Source organism: Ylistrum balloti, unplaced genomic scaffold (assembly GCF_031769215.1).
Source record: "Ylistrum balloti isolate Yb309-2 unplaced genomic scaffold, AGI_CSIRO_Ybal_v1 Utg371384, whole genome shotgun sequence".
NCBI classification, from domain to species: Eukaryota; Metazoa; Mollusca; class Bivalvia; order Pectinida; family Pectinidae; genus Ylistrum; species Ylistrum balloti.
In genome coordinates, this window is record NW_026782729.1 from 386,647 (window position 1) to 406,253 (window position 19,607).

Consider the following 19,607-nt stretch of genomic DNA (forward strand, 5'->3'; position numbering starts at 1 on the left):
TAATGACCCGTTCCACGTGTGTTTTGTTTATGCTAACATTATGACAGAGGTTTTTATTGCTGTGCATGCAGGTGAGAATAAGTGCAATATAATTGATATGTCAGTTCTTATGTTCACATACTTCCTATGAATTTAGACAATGGCAAAGCAAAGAACGTTACTATGATTTCCTTTGGAATCAGAGACAAAAAGAACGTGATAGGCATTAACCACACATAAAATATACTGATGTTACTGATTACTACAATAACACTATCTTATTTTACTGCACATAGTTGTAACGTTATCTTATCGTGCTGTATATAACGCCATCTTATTGTACTGCAAGAATTAAATTATAACACTATCTTACTTCACATATATTACACATAACACTGTCTTATTGTACTGTAATATTTAAGTTATAACATAATTTTATCGTCATGTAATAAGTTTTATATAATATATCAAATTACTGTGATAATCTATGTGCTTTGGAACATGTACATAAAATAGGTGTTATAGCAGGGATCTGTATTATACGTCCCTGGTTATATGTTTTAATACCATACTTTAAGTGAATATTATTATTACAATTAATACATGTAATTCTTATCACATGTATTAATTGTAATAATAATATTCACTAAAATTCTTATCACATTTGATCAAACACACACAATTTTATGATATATACATTTATAGGTGCAGGCTATCATTCCAGGGACCGGGAACCAGAATACAAGAAAGCCTGTGCCGAAGCATGCTCTGTGGTAGTCAATTTCCTACGCATATTTCCATTGTTTTTCTTATGGAACATTTTAACTGAACTCAAAACAATCATTTGAACTTATGTACTATTATAAATACTGCCACATCAAACCACATTACCATTACTTATACATAGGTAACTGTAATACATGTACTAATAATATTACTTTGATATTACTCTTATTTCAGTTGCACAGATCAGTGTTTGCTTTAAAGAAAATTTTGTCCTATGAAATTATTGCTCCAATTATTATCATATTATCATGATATTTATTAAAATAGATTTACTGATATGCCATGGCTGATAAAGCTGTTTAAATTCAACTTCTTCATTATCAAGATTGATCTTGACTAGCCCATTTAAGTGATTATGCTTATATATATATATATAATGACCGATATGATGTAGTTAAAAAGAGCATTATATGCATATACTACAACTTTTTTTTATTTCATTGTAACTGAAGGCATATGGAGAATTGGCAAATGGTGCTTCATCCCTGCAAGCAGTTACTGCTGCAATTATCTCCCTTGAGGTTTGTAAGAATTTTTTTTCTTTCTATGCATATCCAGTTGAAGTCCTACATTTTCCTTTACTTTTCGTAAAGTTGTAGCACAAGATTAAATTAGTAATTTAGATGATACTGATAAGTGAGAAACAACATCCACAGAGAAGCTCTAATTATGTACTGTTCACAATAAGTTGAATGCATTTTCTAACAATGTCATTTATTCAAATGCAACAAATTGTGATTAAGTTGTTCATCAGTCAATGAAACTGAATCATGTATATATAAATAGTTAACTTTTTCAGAACTGTCCTTTGACTAATGCAGGCACTGGGTCGAGCCTGACATTAGAGGGGGAGGTGGAATGTGATGCCAGCGTGATGGAGGGAAAGTCACTGCTGTATGGAGGGGCTGGTTGTGTTACAGGTAATAACTGAAAGAAAGGAAAAGCAGACAATGCTATTCAGATTTTACTGCCCCACCCACTTTTTCTCTAAAATCTATGCATGGGTAACTGGTACATAAAAAATGTGTGTAGATATACCAATAAAGTAGATATTTGTATGTTATCACATTAATATTTGTCATATCAGGTGTGAAAAATCCCATTCTGGTGGCAAGATCTTTGCTTGATGAACAAAAGAAAGGATGTCTCTCTCTTGGGAGGTTACCGCCAAGGTAAAAGGTTAAATTTTTGTCTGTTCTCATTGTATTAATCATCAATCCTTAAGCTACAACTGTAGTTTCAAATTTGATGGAGGGTGGAGACTTTTAACAGTATGGAGGTCCAGTTATGTAATGTAACTGTAAGATCATGTGACTTACCAGGTAATGTTGACTGGCCATTTATAGGTTAATTGATTAGAACCCCCATTTTGGTTTTTGATCTGTTGACTCTGAATAACAAATTTTAGCAGAATATGTTTGAAAACACAAAATGTGATAATGCAACTCAAGTAAACAATAAGGGGAAATTCCTTTTAACTAATTAAGTAGAGTATTATTGTCAAGTAGTCCCAGGTTAAATACCAAGTTTTGGCATTAAATAAGACTTCTATTACCATGGTAGCATATTAGTGAACCAAAAGTATCATTGACAGCTGCTTTGTATAGACTAGATAAAATTTTTCTAAGCTTAGCTAGAATGCTAGTCTAGTAGTTCAGATTTAGGAGATGTTTTCCCAGTCAGAGGATTGATGATGATTATCAACATGATTTTCTGTTGTGTTGTTTGACAGTATGTTAGTTGGTCAGGGAGCATGTAAATGGGCAAAGGACAATGGTGTGGAACTGGCTAATGAGAAGCAGTTAAAAACAGGTAGAGTAACGATGGTGTATTATAGGTTTGAGTAGAAGACATACTATCAAGTGCAGAGCTTTGGATTTGGGCATTATTTATTATCAATCATATTTAAGTAATGTAACACTTAGTACATTTTGAATGTGTACAACATAACAATTAATGATATGGATAGAATATATATTTTAATTAGATGCAAATTTAAATTGGAGCTGATTTGATGTGACATTTGAGATGCACATGGTCCTTCCTTTAACATGTTATCTTAAGTATTCAAGATACTGTCTGCAGATTCCTCATTGAAAACTTATGAAACCCACAAAAGAAAACTAGATCAACATGAAGAAAGAATGAAGAGGAAACGAACAAAATGGCAGACTGGAACTTCACCCAAGGTAAGAAATGGAATCTGCAATGAACATTCCACTATTAAGTAGACTTTTCTTTGTAAATGTATCAAGATTTCAATTATATAAGTTAAATTCCTAATATAAAATGTAAAATGTGATGTGTAAGTACAGTGAAATTTTCTGCAACTGAAACCCAGAAGTACTTCTTTCTCTTACAACACATTTAGAATGATATCTGTTCAAATTAGACAAATGCTTGCTTTAATTTCAATTAACTTATAATGTAGGTATAAATCATTGAAGGTCAAGGTTATATGAGTTCTGAAATCTGCTGTGTTTATACCTCATGAGTAAAGAAGAATGATGTCACTGGTAAGATATAAAGTGTTTGATCCTTAATTTTAAATGATACATGCACTGCTTTACTTGCTCATGCATATATTGCAATTGAACATAAATATGGAATTCAAGAAAAGACAATTTGTAAACTTTGTAAATAAATTATTTCAGATCAATAATGAAGAAGATATAACTTGCACAAGTCAAGATGTTCAGGATACTGTAGGTGCTGTTGCCATGGATTCTGAAGGAAATGTGTCTGCTGCTGTGTCAAGTGGGGGTATTTCACTGAAACACTCAGGTAGACTGGGCCCTGTAAGTCCTAAATCTGTTCACAGTATCTCACTGAAACACTCAGGTAGACTGGGCCCTGTCAGTCCTTACTCTGACCTTACTGAAAAAAAACAAGCAGGTAGACAGATAATTCATATGTACCTGTGATTGGACACATATTCAGCATGTACCTGTAGCTGTTCATTCTTATGTACCTATAGTTGTTCACATGCAGATAATTCATATGTACCTGTGGTTGTTCACATATAGATAATTCATATGAACCCATAGTTGTTCACATATAGATGATTCGTTGTTCCAGTTGTTGTTCACATATAGATGATTCAGATGTACCTGTAGTTGTTCACATGTAGATGATTCATATGAACCTGTGCTTGTTCACACGAAGATGATTCACATGAACCTGTGCTTGTTCACATGTAGATGATGTTCACTTGTAGATGATTTATATGAACCTGTGGTTGTTCACATGTTCACATGTAGATGATTCATATGAATCTGTGGTTGTTCACTTATAAAGCATTTACCTGTAGTTGTTCATTCATATGAACCTATAGTTGTTCACATGTAGATGATTCATATGTACATGTAGTTGTTCACATGTAGATGATTCATATGTACCTGTAGTTGTTCACATGTAGATGATTCATATGTACCTGTAGTTGTTCACATGTAGATGATTCATATGTACCTGTAGTTGTTCACATGTAGATGATTCATATGTACCTGTAGTTGTTCACATGTAGATGATTCATATGTACCTGTAGTTGTTCACATGTAGATGATTCATATGTTCCTGTAGTTGTTCAACATAATGATGAAAATGGGAATTGATCAAATTGAAGCAATGTACTAGTAGTTGATTTCCAATAGTTACAAATATTGGTTATCAAAGCATTGAACAATTATTGTCATGTAAGTATTTCATTTTATCTCTGTTTTTATAATTGCAGGCAGCCCTGTACGGTGCAGGATGCTGGGCTCACAACTGGAAGTCTGACAAAAAGGCAGGTGTAGCCATTGCAACATCAGGTAACTCTAAGACAGAAATATACATAATATGAACAAACAAATGAATTAAAAAAAAAAATAACAAAACAGAAAAATTTGAAATGGAATGCAAAATTCACAACCTGTTTTTGTTTCATATCCTTAACACATGCTTATACTTAAATAAAGCTTGTTACACAAAATAGTTTCAGGAAGCATCATAATTTCTATCAATGCTTGAGATATATCTGATTGTGATAACTGATATTTAAGTAGTTATGGTTTTTTACACCACTAAATGTTTTTCAATACATGACAACAGGAAGTGGTGAGCACCTAATGCGGACTCTGTTTGCCCAGAAGTGTGCTGAATGTGTACAGAACCAGGACAGTGGAAGTTTAGGAGTCAGCATGGCCTTCAGGGATCACTTCCTAGGTTAGTGCAAAAATATTTACTGTTCTGTGGTGTTGTAAACGTTTTGTTGTGTGGAAACCATTCTGTAGTGTTGTAACTCTTCTGTTTAATGGTAAATGCTCTGTAGTATAGTAAATGGTCTGTGGTGTAAGTATTCACTGGTGTAGTCCTACAAAGTTTGCAAAAATAAATGACCTTGACCTATATTCAAGGTCACAGGGGCCAAATTTGTTAAAACCTTTAAATAACTTCTTGTCATGAACTAAAAGGCCTAGAAGCATGATATTTGGCTGATAGATATATATACCGGTATATATAAAACAGGTGAGCACTGCAGGACCATTTGGCCTCTTGTCTTGTATGGCAACTATTATGTAGTCTGGTAACTGTTATGATGTTTGTAGTAAGTTATCTGTTCTGATGTAAGGTATCTGTTTTTCAGTTTGGTAATTGTTCTTTAGTATGGTAACTATTCTGTAATATGGGAATTGTGAGTTAGTGTTGTAACACCTTTTATTTTGTTTTGTAGAGTCTGAGTATCTGTCAGGAATCACACAAAAGCAAGGCGGTGTACTTGCTCTGAGACTGGACAAGGATGTAGAATCTGCTACCATGTGTAGGTATTCACTATTCTAGGAAATATCCTTGGAATGAAAAGAAATGCCCTTCATGATACTGGATTAGGATATATCACTCCTGAAACTGTCAAAAAAATTATTATTTTCAAGATTTATTTATTTGACAAAAATATTTGTCAAGTAACAATTTTTTTTTATTCAATAAAAAGTTGTACAAAATTAGTTAATTCTCTGTACCAAAATGTGTGCTTAATGTCAATATCTTTTACTTCCAGTGGAAGTGATTTGGGGCCATACAACTGAGAGTATGTGTATCGGATATTGGGGAGGCAATACACATAAACCAAAGGTAGGATATGACAAGATGTGTTTTCAATACTATGACTGTGATACAAACATAACAGATTTAGGATTACATCTGTTTTTGATACAAGGAAAGGGATATATGAGTATATTACACAAACCAGGGTTGGGATATGATGGTATGCCTTTTGGACTTTTGGATACTCTTTGGAGTCTTAGGAGCCCAAAACAAAGTTGACATCTTTTATCTCTACTTTATCGGTGCTTCTTAAAGTGGTTCACTTAAAAGTAATTGAAAAATAAGGAAATAAAAATGGAGACTGCAAAAAAGACAAAAAAAAAAAAAAAAAAAAGAAAGAAAACTATGTAAGCATTCATACAGTATCAGTGTGGGTTAGTTTTTGAAATACCAAATTCTCTCCAGTCAATTTTAAGATTCTTCATCAACAAGTCGTAACAACCTGTATAGAGGTAAAGTTCGCTGTTGATCTCATTCAGTGAGATTTTGTTAATTTTGTTAGTAGATGCAAGTGTTATAAGTGTTTAATAAGAGGTACTATAAACATGTGTTGTAAGGCTGTAGAAATCAAATGATATAAATGATGTATTACCCTACATTAAATATATAATTCATCATGATAGTCATTATAATTTCAGTTAATCAGTCTTTAAAATGAAGCAGTTTAATATCAAGTAAAATACTTTATACCAAGGTTAGGTATGCCAAAGTGATGTAGATGTTTAAAATTTTTAATATTCTTTTTAAGGTGTTGGTATCCAGACTTCCAGAGAACAGTGAGGCAGGACAATCGTTCAAAATGGAAGGAAAACTATTTTCTGTTACATGATCATACAAGTTCCTCAACAGTCTACTTATATGTTAATAAATGATTGTCAAGAAAACTTAGGTTTTGAATTATCTATATTTTGACAGCCCAGATTACATAAACGAGGGATATATACTTTGTCACTTATGTGAGATTAATTTCTTTGATTCCCTTCACAAAGAAAAATCTAAATGACAAAATTTCCAAGCTAAGGTTCATATAAAAATGATGTGATATACTTCAGCAACTTCCTATCATCTACTTGACCATGCTAACTAATGTGACTGTATCTGTCTGAATAATTTCTGTAAATTGTATCCTGATACAAGCAAAGTAGAATGTGTCTCATCAGATGTAGGTCACTGCAACCAATACTTAAAAATCATGTAACAAAAATGAAAAACTCTTTTAAGGAGAGATTAAACCTGATCATATCTATAGAATGTATTGCCTCTTTGGTCTAAAGTCAAATAGATAAGCTACCTCTCAGTAATCCTTCTTATGCTGAAAGGTGATTGTGGATAAAAACAGATGGCAGAATTTTCTTACTCTTTATTTTCTGTAAATAACATTTTTTCCCCGAACTAGTGGTTTAATTTTAACTAGAGACGTATATAACACATATATATATATGTGTTATATACGTCTCTGTTTTAACCAATGATTTGTCATGATGTGTTAAACCAATGGGGATAAATATTAAATTGAACAATGATTTTCTCTTGGAAGTTGATTCTGAGTGGGTGAAGCAGGGTATGAAAAGGTTAAAAAGATAATGAAAATGATTCCTTGGATTGACCATGAGAGATGGCACTGGTTGATGAATTATAGTAAACCTACACCTGAAGTATGGAGTTCAAGTGACCATTAGCATAGGAGATAGAACCTGGACAAACTTTTTCTTTGATGTCGGTCTAATGTCAAAATGTAGATCAGAGTGACCTACTCTTTATACACATCCCTTTACCAAGGTGAACCCATACCCCTTATATATTAAATTGACACAATAATACATATATATGGACCGTGGGCCGAGAATTTGTACCAAATTCCAGTGATCTAGATTATCTCTTTTTTGTTCTTGTTTTTTAAACTCTTTTCACTGCATTTAGATTAAACACATTTCATCGTAGTTATTATGTAATAAGTATCTCGATTTGTAAAGCCTTCAAGCTTGCGCTGGGGAGCACTTTGAATTTTCGCGCGCTTCGATTTAAATATAGCATACGTCACGCATCACTCGGCATCTGCTCAGAACTGCAAGTCATTCGCAGTGTAAACAAAAGACAGCGAATGAGCCTGGCGAACTTACAGGATTCTTGGTGGTGTGCATTGACTTCCAAATAATCGAAATGGCTTCAACACGTCCCAGAACACGATCACAAACAAATGGTACAAACATGGGGACTAACTTTTCACGATTAGAAGCAACGCCGGTGGCTTCTAAGGAAAACGGAATTCCTCTGATGATTGCATTTAAAAGCAGCGTTTCGGCGTTGTGTGGATTAGTGTTTGGGATTGCAGTTGAAAAATCAAGAGGTAACGTTAAATCAGATATTGCCCATCTTATGCATATTGTAAACTGAGAAGGTATTTATGTTAAAGTTTGTCCCCGAGTCCGACATTGTGCGTTCGTGACTTTGAGCGTTTTAATGTTACGGAGTTATTCCCCTTCGCTCAGTCACAGTAACAGTGCTAGTTTTGAGCCAAAGAAAAGGAGGTCATTTAACTTAGGCTCTAAGCTATTTCCTTTATTTGAGATGTGGAATAAGTGAAATATCCCTTATTTGAGATTACAAAAACTGACACTGGTGAAATAAAAGTCATGCTAATAAAATGCTAATAAAAAAAAAATCATTTTGCTAAAAAATATCAGGTATCTCAAACTGATTGAATTGAACAGAATGTATATTTGTAATGGTGGCTTTCAGTAATAATAATATATAACTATTGTAATGTAAATCCAAAGACATTAAGGATTTAAAGATCAATAGGACAGTCCAACTGGTGCCAACAGTGTGAACTGGAAAAAAATTAATGGTTAATTGTTCCTAGAATTGCCGTGGATGCCTGAGGTATACAGAGTTCTTACTAAATGAATGTAATATAACAATAAGGAGGTGAGCACAACACGACCAGTTCGGATCCAATACACGATTTATTTGTGCCAAAAGTTGCTTACATGTTTCAGGTCTAAGTGACCCGTCATCAGAGCAACAGTAACAAATTGTGACGTCATGAATATGGACATAACATAGATCATTGACGTCATTAAACAACATAAACTGGTGACGTTATAAACAATAGGTATAAAGACACAAAAGTAAGCAAAAACAATAGTATTGCAGGTATGACAATACCTTGTAAACAAGGGTGTAGTTCTGTAAATAAACTGATATAAGTAAAAATAATTGAGCTATTACTAAATGAGCGATAATAAACAATCCAGTACTAAAACAAATGCTGTCTAGTAACAGTTTTGTAGAATAACAGAATAACTGAATGATCTACACTGGAGATAGGTTGTGATGATGTGGGACTAGTCCAAGATATTGTATGAATAAGGCCCACAATGATGTAATCCAAAAGTTCCGATCATAGACAGTCAGACACCTTTGAGTATGGAAGACAGCTGTGTTTACTTCTGAAACCTGTTCTCTCGGGGCAGATGTTGAACATTTTGTTAACATGATGATTTCTGTTGAAGTTTTGGGCTAATCTGTACTGTACAATGGTTGATCTTGGAATACTGTTGATATCTCTTATACAGTGTTACACAAGAAATAGATATTCAAATACAGTTTATTCAATGAGAAATTTTCCATGTCCTATTTTGGATGAAAAAAACATTTTTCTCAAGGTTGATTTTCGGAAACTTTTTTCCTATGAGAATGTAAATGAAAGACTTTCCTTTATGAAAGATTGAAAATGATTTCTGTTGCAATTGGTTTGAGGTAAAACTAAGAATTTTTTTTATCTATAAATGGTCCTTATACACTGTAATGTAGTTGACAAATTATGGTTTTGTAATTATCTGATGCTTTTGTATCTGTTACAGTATTTGAGCCTGCTGTTGTCACAAGCCAGATGCTATTCCGCAAGTTTATAATGATGAAAGTGTTTTTAACATCCCTTACTGTGGGTAATTATGACTTCTCTGTAATATTTTGGGGAAAAATCTGTAATAAACTTTTTAAAGAATATTTTCATTTTGAAATAAATAATGGAATGTTAAGAATTTTTGTCTTTATTGATGATATATACAATTTATTGTAAAATATCCATGGCTGTTAATATGCATCAATTTTGGTGAAAAACACATCAGGATATACTCTCAATCTGAATAATGCAATATTCTTTATTAGGAATGTTTTTTCTGTCGGTGCTTTCCATCCTGCCATTCACAAGAAAGAAGTATCTTTTGTCAAGAGCAGCTTTTGTTGGAAGTATCAGCAAAAAGGGTTATTTTGGAGTTTCTGTTGGAGCTTTCATTCTTGGCTCAGGGATGGCTGTTGTTGGAACGGTAAAATAAAGCTATTTACCATTATCTTACCAATATGAAAACAAAATTCTCTGGTTTTAGGCATTTTAGGTCTGTGGAACGATAGACTAATCAGAAAATACAAAAAGACCCACAGGCAGCCATCTTGGATTTTTTTAAATGCTTATAAAATACACTGAAATTGTGTTTGAGATATAACATTATAAATATGATTGTAAATAAGCAACTTTATTGATTAAACATATGAAGTCTTACTCTGGATATGGCTAATGTGAAAGGCAGCTATTCTCTCTGAAACAAAATGCTCAGGTATGTAGTTTATAATTTGTACTTGTAGTGTCCTGGACTTGTTGGGATACAGATAGGAGCTGGTGTAAGTAACGCAGGTGAGGGATCTCATTTGATGATGTATAAATGTTGGATGCCAAAATTCTCAAAGTAAATCAATACATGTACTACTACTACTGATTGGAAACAAATTGCCACATATTTGTCTCTTCTTAAGTTTTGCACTGTGCATATTTTTATGCTTCTTTTCCTAGAATATATCAATCTTAAAAACATTACTTGACATGTTAGTTGAAATACAAATTATTGATCAGACACATACTTGTTAGTGGTCAGTTTTGAGATATTACTACATGATCATAGATGTTTGATTTACAGTGTTTACATTAGCTGGAGCTCTAGCAGGGACATTACTTTACGGTCTGGTGGAGCCTTATGTGACCAGCCTCACAAAACCTACCACGCCAATAAAGTACCACTTGTAAGTACATGTACTAGTACTATGGTATACCAAGGAGATGATACAGTTTAAGATAACACATTAGCAATGTTGCTTATTTTTTAGTTCAGGACATGCATGTGCTTTTGTTTCGCCCGTATCAGAAAGTCGCAAAGACAATTATTTCCCAAAAAACTGTGGTGCTGTCAGTATTTCACATACAGTTTTGTATTTAGATCTATAGCATACAAAGGTCAATTTAGCTAGATCACCTAGTGGACATCTCAACACATCCCTCATTTACAAAATGTCTTCCAGATTTTATAGCACAACAACTCTAAACACAACTATAAACAAAATTTAGGGTGTTAAGAAGCTGAAATACAGAATTTTGCATTTAGCTCATGCAGTTTCTTATAAATAACACATGCTATTCCAATCAGACCTGTAATATACCGTGTAGTTACACTGTAGTACTGACATCTAATCAACCAGATAGATTACATGGATTTTATTTTCTTGATGTATTTTTGGGAAGAACTTTAAATTTTGAGAAATGACTGCAATGTGAGATTAAGTGTAAAGCTGTACTGAAACAAATTCTATAAAGTATCAGACAAGGTTTTCTCTTCTTACTGTGGAAGGGTGATAATTTTGGGAATAAATGTCATATTTGAGTGAATTTTGAGGATTAAAGAATTTACAAAATTTTCATTGCATACATGCATTACAATGCATCAGTATCTGAACATATGAATATCTATGGTTCTTACATTATAATGTTATTTATTATAACCCACTTGGAAATATCTTTTGGGAAAAAAAACCTAAATTTTAGAACAATTTTGCATCAAGATTACATTACTTACTGAGACAGAAGTGAGACTTTATGTGTATTTATTGTGTTAGCTTATTAATAATTGTTGAAATTTAATGATAACATAATATATCAATATGAGATATATGTTTATTTAGTTACAGCAGGAAATGATTAAATTTACCTAAATGCACACTATACATATTAAATAAATGGATACCTTTTTAATTTTATAAATTGTTTACTATTTAAACATCAGTCGACAAAACAATTTGCAAAACAATAATTGCAAAACTTTTTCTGTAAATTGTACTTCATTTTCAGAATCTAACAACAGTCTGTTATCCTTTGAAAATTTTTGTTTTGTAGTCTGTACCAGTTGATGGGTTCCCCTCCCTTTATAGTTTCTTTTCCTGTGTTTTCTATGCTGGGAATTGTTGTTTTCTCCCTTGAGATGATGTACCCATGGCAATATGAAATCGCAGTGAGTATTATACACCAATAAATAAGATATGTAGAGGATATTTAATGGTTTCCTTTTAAATATATATATTTCACAAATATGACACAACATCTTTAATTTTTAAGCGTGTGCAGCACCATCCTCGTTACTCCTGGAGTTACAATCACTTTTGCTCTCTACAACCCTGGAGAGTGTCATGGCAAACTGAAGGCACAAATGAAGTAATTTGGTTGGTTCTAGGAGTAAAAATTGACCAATCACAGGCAGATATGCCCATTTTGAAGATTACAAAGGAGTGACACCCAACTTCAGAGCCATTACAGTATACTGATATGCGACCTCAATATTTGTTTGATGTACATCAAAGGATCAGACTAGTCTTTTCCGCAAGGTGTCGCACATGTAAAATTCAATTTTGTCATGATATGTACCAGGGCTGCAGAGATTGAAAGTGATTGTAACAAGGATGGTGAAGTACAAGTGAAAAATACAGATCAAAGGATATATGCTGTCATAGATCAAAGTCTATGCTGTCATATTAAGAAATATATAGGATATTTAACAAGAAACCACTAGATTTTATTTTCATTACATTTTTAAAGGAAAAGCAAATAAAAAACAGCCAATCCAAACATAAAAGATGGGGTGTTTAAAAAAGCATGGGAAATATCAGAGTGCTCTTTGACATCATATAGTTTGAAGTTACGCTCAACAACAAAACAACACCATTTGAAATAGGATGCTTTATGTTGTATTCTACCTTTTTATACTGACATTTGGTAAGAATCACTTACAAAACTGTTTTATATACCAATTTAGAGAAATCCTTAAATGCACACATTAAGTACTTGATGGAAATCAACTGATTCCACCAACACTTCATTTGCATCCAAACAGGAAAATTAGGGAATTTCAATGCAGCGACTAGAAAGCACAGCTCTGGTTGGTGAAAAGTACAAAGATGATATTAATGAATGGTATAGCAAATGCTTATTTGAACTAATGAGAATGGACTAACTGATAACACATTTGAAGGGAATGATATGGATCTGATATACTACAAGTAATTTGGTAATATTAATGTAATGATTCAGGATTAAAACTGGAACATACACCGTAACTTCAAGACACACTATTCTATTTTTAATAGGTTCAAGCATCAGATATTGTTGGCAAGCCTATGCTAGCTAATCCCTGTTGGCACCCTTACATATGTGGAACTCTGATTGGATGCCTACAGGTCCCTTTGGTATTGATTGTGGGCGAAACTATAGGTTAGTCAATACTTTAGATTAGTATCTTCCTGAAAAAAGTATTGGGAGATGCTGGCGGACCAATATATCTAAGTATTAGTCCATAACATTACCATATTTATCTGAGAAAGAATCTTGACTTGCTATTCATAGTCTTGAATGTTGAGAACAAATTGATCTGAATCAACAATAAATTATTTAACATGAAGAATAAAGGATTCTCATAAGACATAATGTACTTGTTCAGACTCAACTACACCCCGTGGCTTTTGTCTGTGCTTAAAGCTTATTAACATACCAGTCAAAAGTAATAAGAGCTTCCAGGAAGTTTTACAAGACACATTATTCTTGTTTTTCCAAAGCAAATTTTATAACAGAATCATAAAAACTTAATAGCAAATTAGTTTCTTAATGACAAAAATAAGAATAGTGGGGTTTTGTTTACTATGCTATGTATTCAAAGGTTGTATGTCAAAGTTTTCAATACGGTACGGTATATTGTACATTTGTATTGGTGCAGGAGGAAGTAGATGCTACTGTACTTTGATGTCACAAGGCATTGTCAACAACTCCATGAAGAAACTATCACCCTACCTTTCTAAATTCAAAAACGGCTTTGCTAACTGGTGGCAGGTTGGTACAATACAAAACTTGTTTGAAAATTGTTAAAAACCTTATTTAGTGATGCCTTTAAAGATATTTGATGAATTGAAAATCAGTGTAGTACCTATATCTTCATTATCCATTTATTTACCTAGAGAGTAACTTAGGGTCTCAGATGCTTAAATCTTTGTGTAATTGAAGAAGTCATGAATTAAAGACAGGAATATATAGTTAATGCTTTACTACAACTGACCAACTTATCTCAAAAGAGAATGTCCACCTTGTTACAGAAGCAGTTATGTCGACATAAGGTGGCTTACTTGTGATGTCTTTTATCTTTCCCAGGTAATATTTATTGTAGCATCTGCCTTAGGGTCCTTTTTGTCCGCTACAGCTTCAGGCCAATATGGTAACGTGGATGGTGTTTCTCCATGGGTTGCATCACTAGGGGGACTCATGATTACATTTGGGGCCAGGATGGCTGGGGGCTGTACGAGGTCAGTATAAGCTGTTAAGGGAATTCTGGTTAATATCCATGACATACCTTGGTATATTTAGTTCATAGTTATTGCCTTTGTTGGACAGGTACGTTATATGTGCAAAATTTATTGTTCTGTCATCCTTGCTATCAGTTTTCAACCTTGATCAGATGGTAAGAGGTTTTATAGTGTATAGGCCTGTCCTCTCTGAATGGCAATCAGCAGAGTGTATTTTGCCAGTCTTTTTTTTTTTTTTTTTCAAATCTGTTACAGGACATGAAGTCACATTGTGTGGTATTGGCCCTGTGGCGATGAAAGACTGTCAGAGCTGTGACTAATTAAATCAATTTTAGATATGTTGACCCCTATACCTCATTCATAACTTAATGATCACACATATCTATATATGCTAAAAATTTTGACCACTTTCACAGAAATATAAATATGATTTCAATAAATTGCTGTCAAATGTGATCAAATAATGAAATTGAACCATTTCCACATTCACAGATGAAATAGATCTGAGTATTGCTGTTATTTTCCAGTGGTCATGGATTGTCTGGAGTGGGCCTTCTCAATATGACATCGATGGCAGCAGTAATATGCATCTTCTGTGGTGGCATGGTGACAGCCAACCTGCTTCAGCTGATGTCCTAAAGAAAAACATCCATACTCTTTTTCTGGCAGCTTAAGTTTTATTTGCAAAAAGTTTTATACAGATTGGATATTCATATAAAAAATCATCTTTACATATATTCCATGACTTCTGACTTTGGCAAGATATTGAAAAATACTTCAGTTTGTAGACCAGTACAAATAATTCATTCATGTTGATAATGTTACTCAATATTCAATACCATGTATAATACGATACACTATGTTTGGTACATATCCATAATATGATACTGTATGTTCTGTCTATATTGATAATATGATACTGTATGTTCTGTCCATATTGATAATATAATACTTTAAATTCGATACATATGGATAATACATTTATGTTGCTATCAATTCAGGATAAGTGAATAGTAAGTTTTTAATTACTTACTTGGGATTGTATCCTATTTTGAATCATTCCTGCGGAGTGGAAAACATTAGACAACTGTAAAATCAAATATTTCTGTGGGGTAGTACTCTTTCATGGATTCTTGATTTTGTGGGTCAATAATCTACATGTTCTTATTTTTGGACAGGTTGTAGACATATGAATTTGTAAATAAATAGTACTCACTAAATCAATGAAAATACCCCCCCCCCCCACATGTTCTTATTTTTGGACAGGTTGTAGACATATGAATTTGTAAATAAATAGTACTCACTAAATCAATGAAAATACCCCCCCCCCCCCCCCCCCCCCCACCCACGAAAATGAATGATTTTACAATATTAATGCTATTTTTTTCCCAAAACTTTCACGTTAAGAAGTTTCATCGATTTAGTGACGCGGTAATTTAGAAAGTGAAAGTTCAAGTACTCATAAAGCAACCAAATTTAGCACAAATGTATATACACTATTAGAGCTATTAACACAGATTTGTGCTCAAGTATCAACTCTCACTTACTTCGGTACGGTTTGATACATGATTAATATTTGATGGGACAGGAGACTAACATATAATTTCTGACTGAAGATTGAGAGGATGGACTTGTTACAGGACAATGAAATTGCATGTTATATGGATAGCTTATTGTCAGACATGCACTTGTTGTGCGAGAGAAATAGTGTTATTATATCTGCATGTGCTTTGATGCTATTGATCCTGTCACTGACAGGTATTCTTCTAGTACATTTATGAATGGAACACCACGGAGATTCTGTGTGGTTTAGTAAGCTGGATTTGATGACATTGCAACATTTGTTTATTTGAAACTTCAGTGTGTTAGCGTTCTTCAGATTGCTCAACAGATGTTATACATTTAAATGTTATTAGTTCTGTATTTGGTAATTTTTAAGACCATTTCTATATCAGTTATATTCTCAAATGTTATTTAATACCTGGTAATTATCATAATGAGTAGCATGAGGTTTGTATGACCTATTTATTCAGTATTTATTGTGAATCTTTTTTGTGATGGATTTGTGTACTAATTCTTGTTATGTATTAAATCATTGTTACAGTTATGATATTCTCATTTTTAAGTGCAATCACATTTCTTGTTACATATTATCATATTTCATAATTGCTAATAAGATTTGGTCCTATCTTTAATGTAAACCTTTTCATGACCTAACTATTATATCAGATATCAGTATCATAAAACCATAACATTTTTTGTGAACACTGTATGTACACCTATATACAGTACTTGTACACCTATCAGAATAATGGTCTTGACATTTTTGGTACTGTCAATAATCCATTGATCTGAGAAACATAGCATAAAAAAGTTCAATACAGAATGTTACATGAGACATCTATAACAATAATCTGATCAGAATTACTGGCTCTGATCTGTGGTCATTATTCTGTGTAGTTCTGGACATAGAAATGTTTGTCCATGAATAAGACTGATACTATCACTTTTCTATCCACCCAGCTGCCTTCTTGGCTCCTAGTCAGGTGTTTTGTGGTTTACAGTCTATGAAACATTGGTTGCCAGAACAACAGGTACATTTTTAGCCAATCTTTTAAATAGTAACAACTTTCTTCAACATAATTATAATGATTATGTATTTATTAAGCAGAAAACACAAAAATACAATTCTCACTCCAAAATTGACTTTGTAAGAACTTTGAAAATAAAAATTTCATTAAGCACCCACACACTACTACCTATATTCACCTCTAAGTTGTGTCTGTGCTCACTGAAAAGCTGATGTTTTGAATATCATAATATATGTCGCTGGCCTTAAAGTTTCTGAAATCTTAAGGCCTTCAATGTAGGTACCAATGATTGCCCCCAATCACATTATAACCCATAAATATATCTACATACATGAATATACATACCAGAATTTTGTTGCTCAAAGTTGATACTTTTAAAACAGTTATCTTAGTAACATCACTATTGGTAAAGAAAGCTTATACTATTTTGAATAGTTGATCTGAAAAAAAAACATACAAACAAACCAAAAAAAAAAACGGCTCTGAAAGAGAAAGTGCTGAAATTGCAAAAACAATTCATTCTATCGTAAAAGAAACATTAATTCAGGTATTTGATTTGATACAATTATTCTTACATTTTGTATGTATTGTAATTAGTACAAGCAACATGTCATGGCCATTCTATTTAACTTTTTTTAAAGTTAATCAGATATGAACTGATGTTGATTTAATGAAGATATATCATGATGGATATTTGTAGTAGAATTACGGACCTCAAACCTACCTAGCTAAGGGCAAGTTACCTTCTGCCATGTGGCAACATTTGTCCATCTGGTGTCAATGTTTTCCTCGAAAGATATTTTGCCTCCAGAGGCCCTTAAATCAAAGGCAATGGGCCAATTCTATTCTGGGACAAAGGGCAATAAAGTTTGTACAAATGAAAAACATCCCAGGACCATAATATTTTACCACTAACATATCTGGATGAAGATGTGGTCTTGCAAGTTTTTTTCAAATTGATGACGTTTTCAAACTTTCAGCTCTCAAATCAAATAATGTGTTTTTTAAGCTGCAGAAAAGGTGATTGGTACAGACCCATTGAGCCTTTTGTTTGCGTTGATTCAGGAACTAAATAATAATAATGTGATATAATGCCTAGAATTCTATTTGTCATTGTTAATAAATATTTTATTCTGAAGAAAACTATATGTCCTTTATGATTGTTCATGCCATTAGTTTATTGGAGAGAATGAAAACTCCAGCCATTTATCTATCATTTGTTTTCCCACTCAATTAGATTGTTTCCTAGGGTTTCAGTCACAGTATCTTTGAATGAACCTTTAGATTAGTTTGTGTTGTTTTGTATGTTCAACAATCAACATAGGCTATCAAGCTTTTATTTACGACACCGCTGAAACAAATGTTGTTTTGGATGATGGAAGAAACAATTGACACAGAAGGCATCATCCCCTAAATCATACTAAATCTTACAGCGATCCTTTTAACTACGTGACGGGGAAAGGAGCATTCATTAGACAGTTTAAAATTGTGCCTTAATACCAAGCGAGATAACTCTTACAAAATATAATACTGACATTTCGAATATATTCGGAAGTTCTCGGATGTTTACCTGACACCTCAACTAAATTGGCGGCATCATGTTGCTAGCTGACGTCACGAGTTAGACTACTAATCTTAGTTCACGAGTAGTTCACGAATAGGTCCATTGCCCGGAGAGTAGGGATATATACAGCCTTCCAGGTAAGCAACAATCATGATACGAAATATCATCGCCTGGTAGATATAAAACTTTCTGTTGTGTGTCCTTCCTATGGGAATTCGGCATGAGCGATTAAACGTCAAGATCTCCACCTGTTTACCTCTCTATTATTGTTGAGATACACATGTGTACATAAATATACGGCATAGTTGTACTCAGAGTTGTATGTCCATGCTTTGTGATTTGTCTGCAGTGGATACAAATACATGTATACGTGTGAGGAAATAACCTGTTCAATGTTTTTTTGAAGTCTGCATGGTTTGAGACATGTAAAATAACTTCAGGAAGTTTGGTCTTGTCCCAACACCACCCTGTTCAGGCATACCGGTACTACAAATACCAAGTACCTGTACAATGTATAAGTTACTGTCAAAATGTAACATAACTTGTCTTAATGCTGAGGTTTATAGTGCATTTAAACATGAAATATTGTAACATTTAAGACATACATGGTAATTAGTGTATGAAGACTATATATTACATACAGTTTGTATAATATTGATAACTCAAGTATCAAGTGACAACTACCTTATTAAATGCCTGTGTTTGCAGAAGTAGTAACAATGACAATATTATGTATCTGATGCTGAATTGTGAAAACACTCGTGCACAGCCTGTATATTTAATAAATACCTCTCTTACCTGTTGATAGTTTCCATATGATTAAAACAACATATATTGAAGATGTGTTGATAGCTTTACAGAGACAAACAGTAGATTTTATTCACAGAAACAAGGTTTTGTGTCAAGACATTACAAATAATATTTTTAGTTTGAAA

General features: G+C 33.1%; 2 protein-coding genes across 2 annotated transcripts; both read left to right on the forward strand.

Moving 5' to 3' along the window:
* Window positions 1-40: 40 nt before the first annotated feature.
* On the forward strand, window positions 41-6,731 carry LOC132562262 (threonine aspartase 1-like). The gene is given in 14 exon segments (XM_060227002.1): window positions 41-71; window positions 685-752; window positions 1,218-1,286; window positions 1,565-1,685; window positions 1,853-1,937; window positions 2,498-2,577; window positions 2,851-2,954; window positions 3,420-3,563; window positions 4,496-4,574; window positions 4,855-4,968; window positions 5,477-5,563; window positions 5,801-5,814; window positions 5,816-5,874; window positions 6,596-6,731. Coding segments are annotated over 14 exon segments (1,179 nt in total). The 3' UTR covers window positions 6,720-6,731.
* A 1,220-nt stretch (window positions 6,732-7,951) lies between these two features.
* On the forward strand, window positions 7,952-15,444 carry LOC132562256 (UPF0394 inner membrane protein YeeE-like). Its single transcript, XM_060226995.1, has 10 exons — window positions 7,952-8,194; window positions 9,714-9,797; window positions 10,021-10,178; window positions 10,495-10,543; window positions 10,824-10,926; window positions 12,071-12,185; window positions 13,315-13,438; window positions 13,938-14,050; window positions 14,366-14,517; window positions 15,045-15,444. The coding sequence occupies exons 1-10, from the start codon at window positions 8,008-8,010 to the stop codon at window positions 15,154-15,156; spliced, it is 1,197 nt and encodes a 398-aa protein (XP_060082978.1). The 5' UTR covers window positions 7,952-8,007; the 3' UTR covers window positions 15,157-15,444.
* Window positions 15,445-19,607: the final 4,163 nt, after the last annotated feature.

Bases quoted from the DNA above. Each gene is read 5' to 3' on its own strand.
- LOC132562256 (XM_060226995.1), top strand. From the start codon at position 8,008: ATGGCTTCAACACGTCCCAGAACACGATCACAAACAAATGGTACAAAC. The intron at 8,195-9,713 runs GTAACGTTAAAT...TATCTGTTACAG, and splicing joins TGCAGTTGAAAAATCAAGAG to TATTTGAGCCTGCTGTTGTC. The intron at 14,518-15,044 runs GTCAGTATAAGC...GTTATTTTCCAG, and splicing joins ATGGCTGGGGGCTGTACGAG to TGGTCATGGATTGTCTGGAG.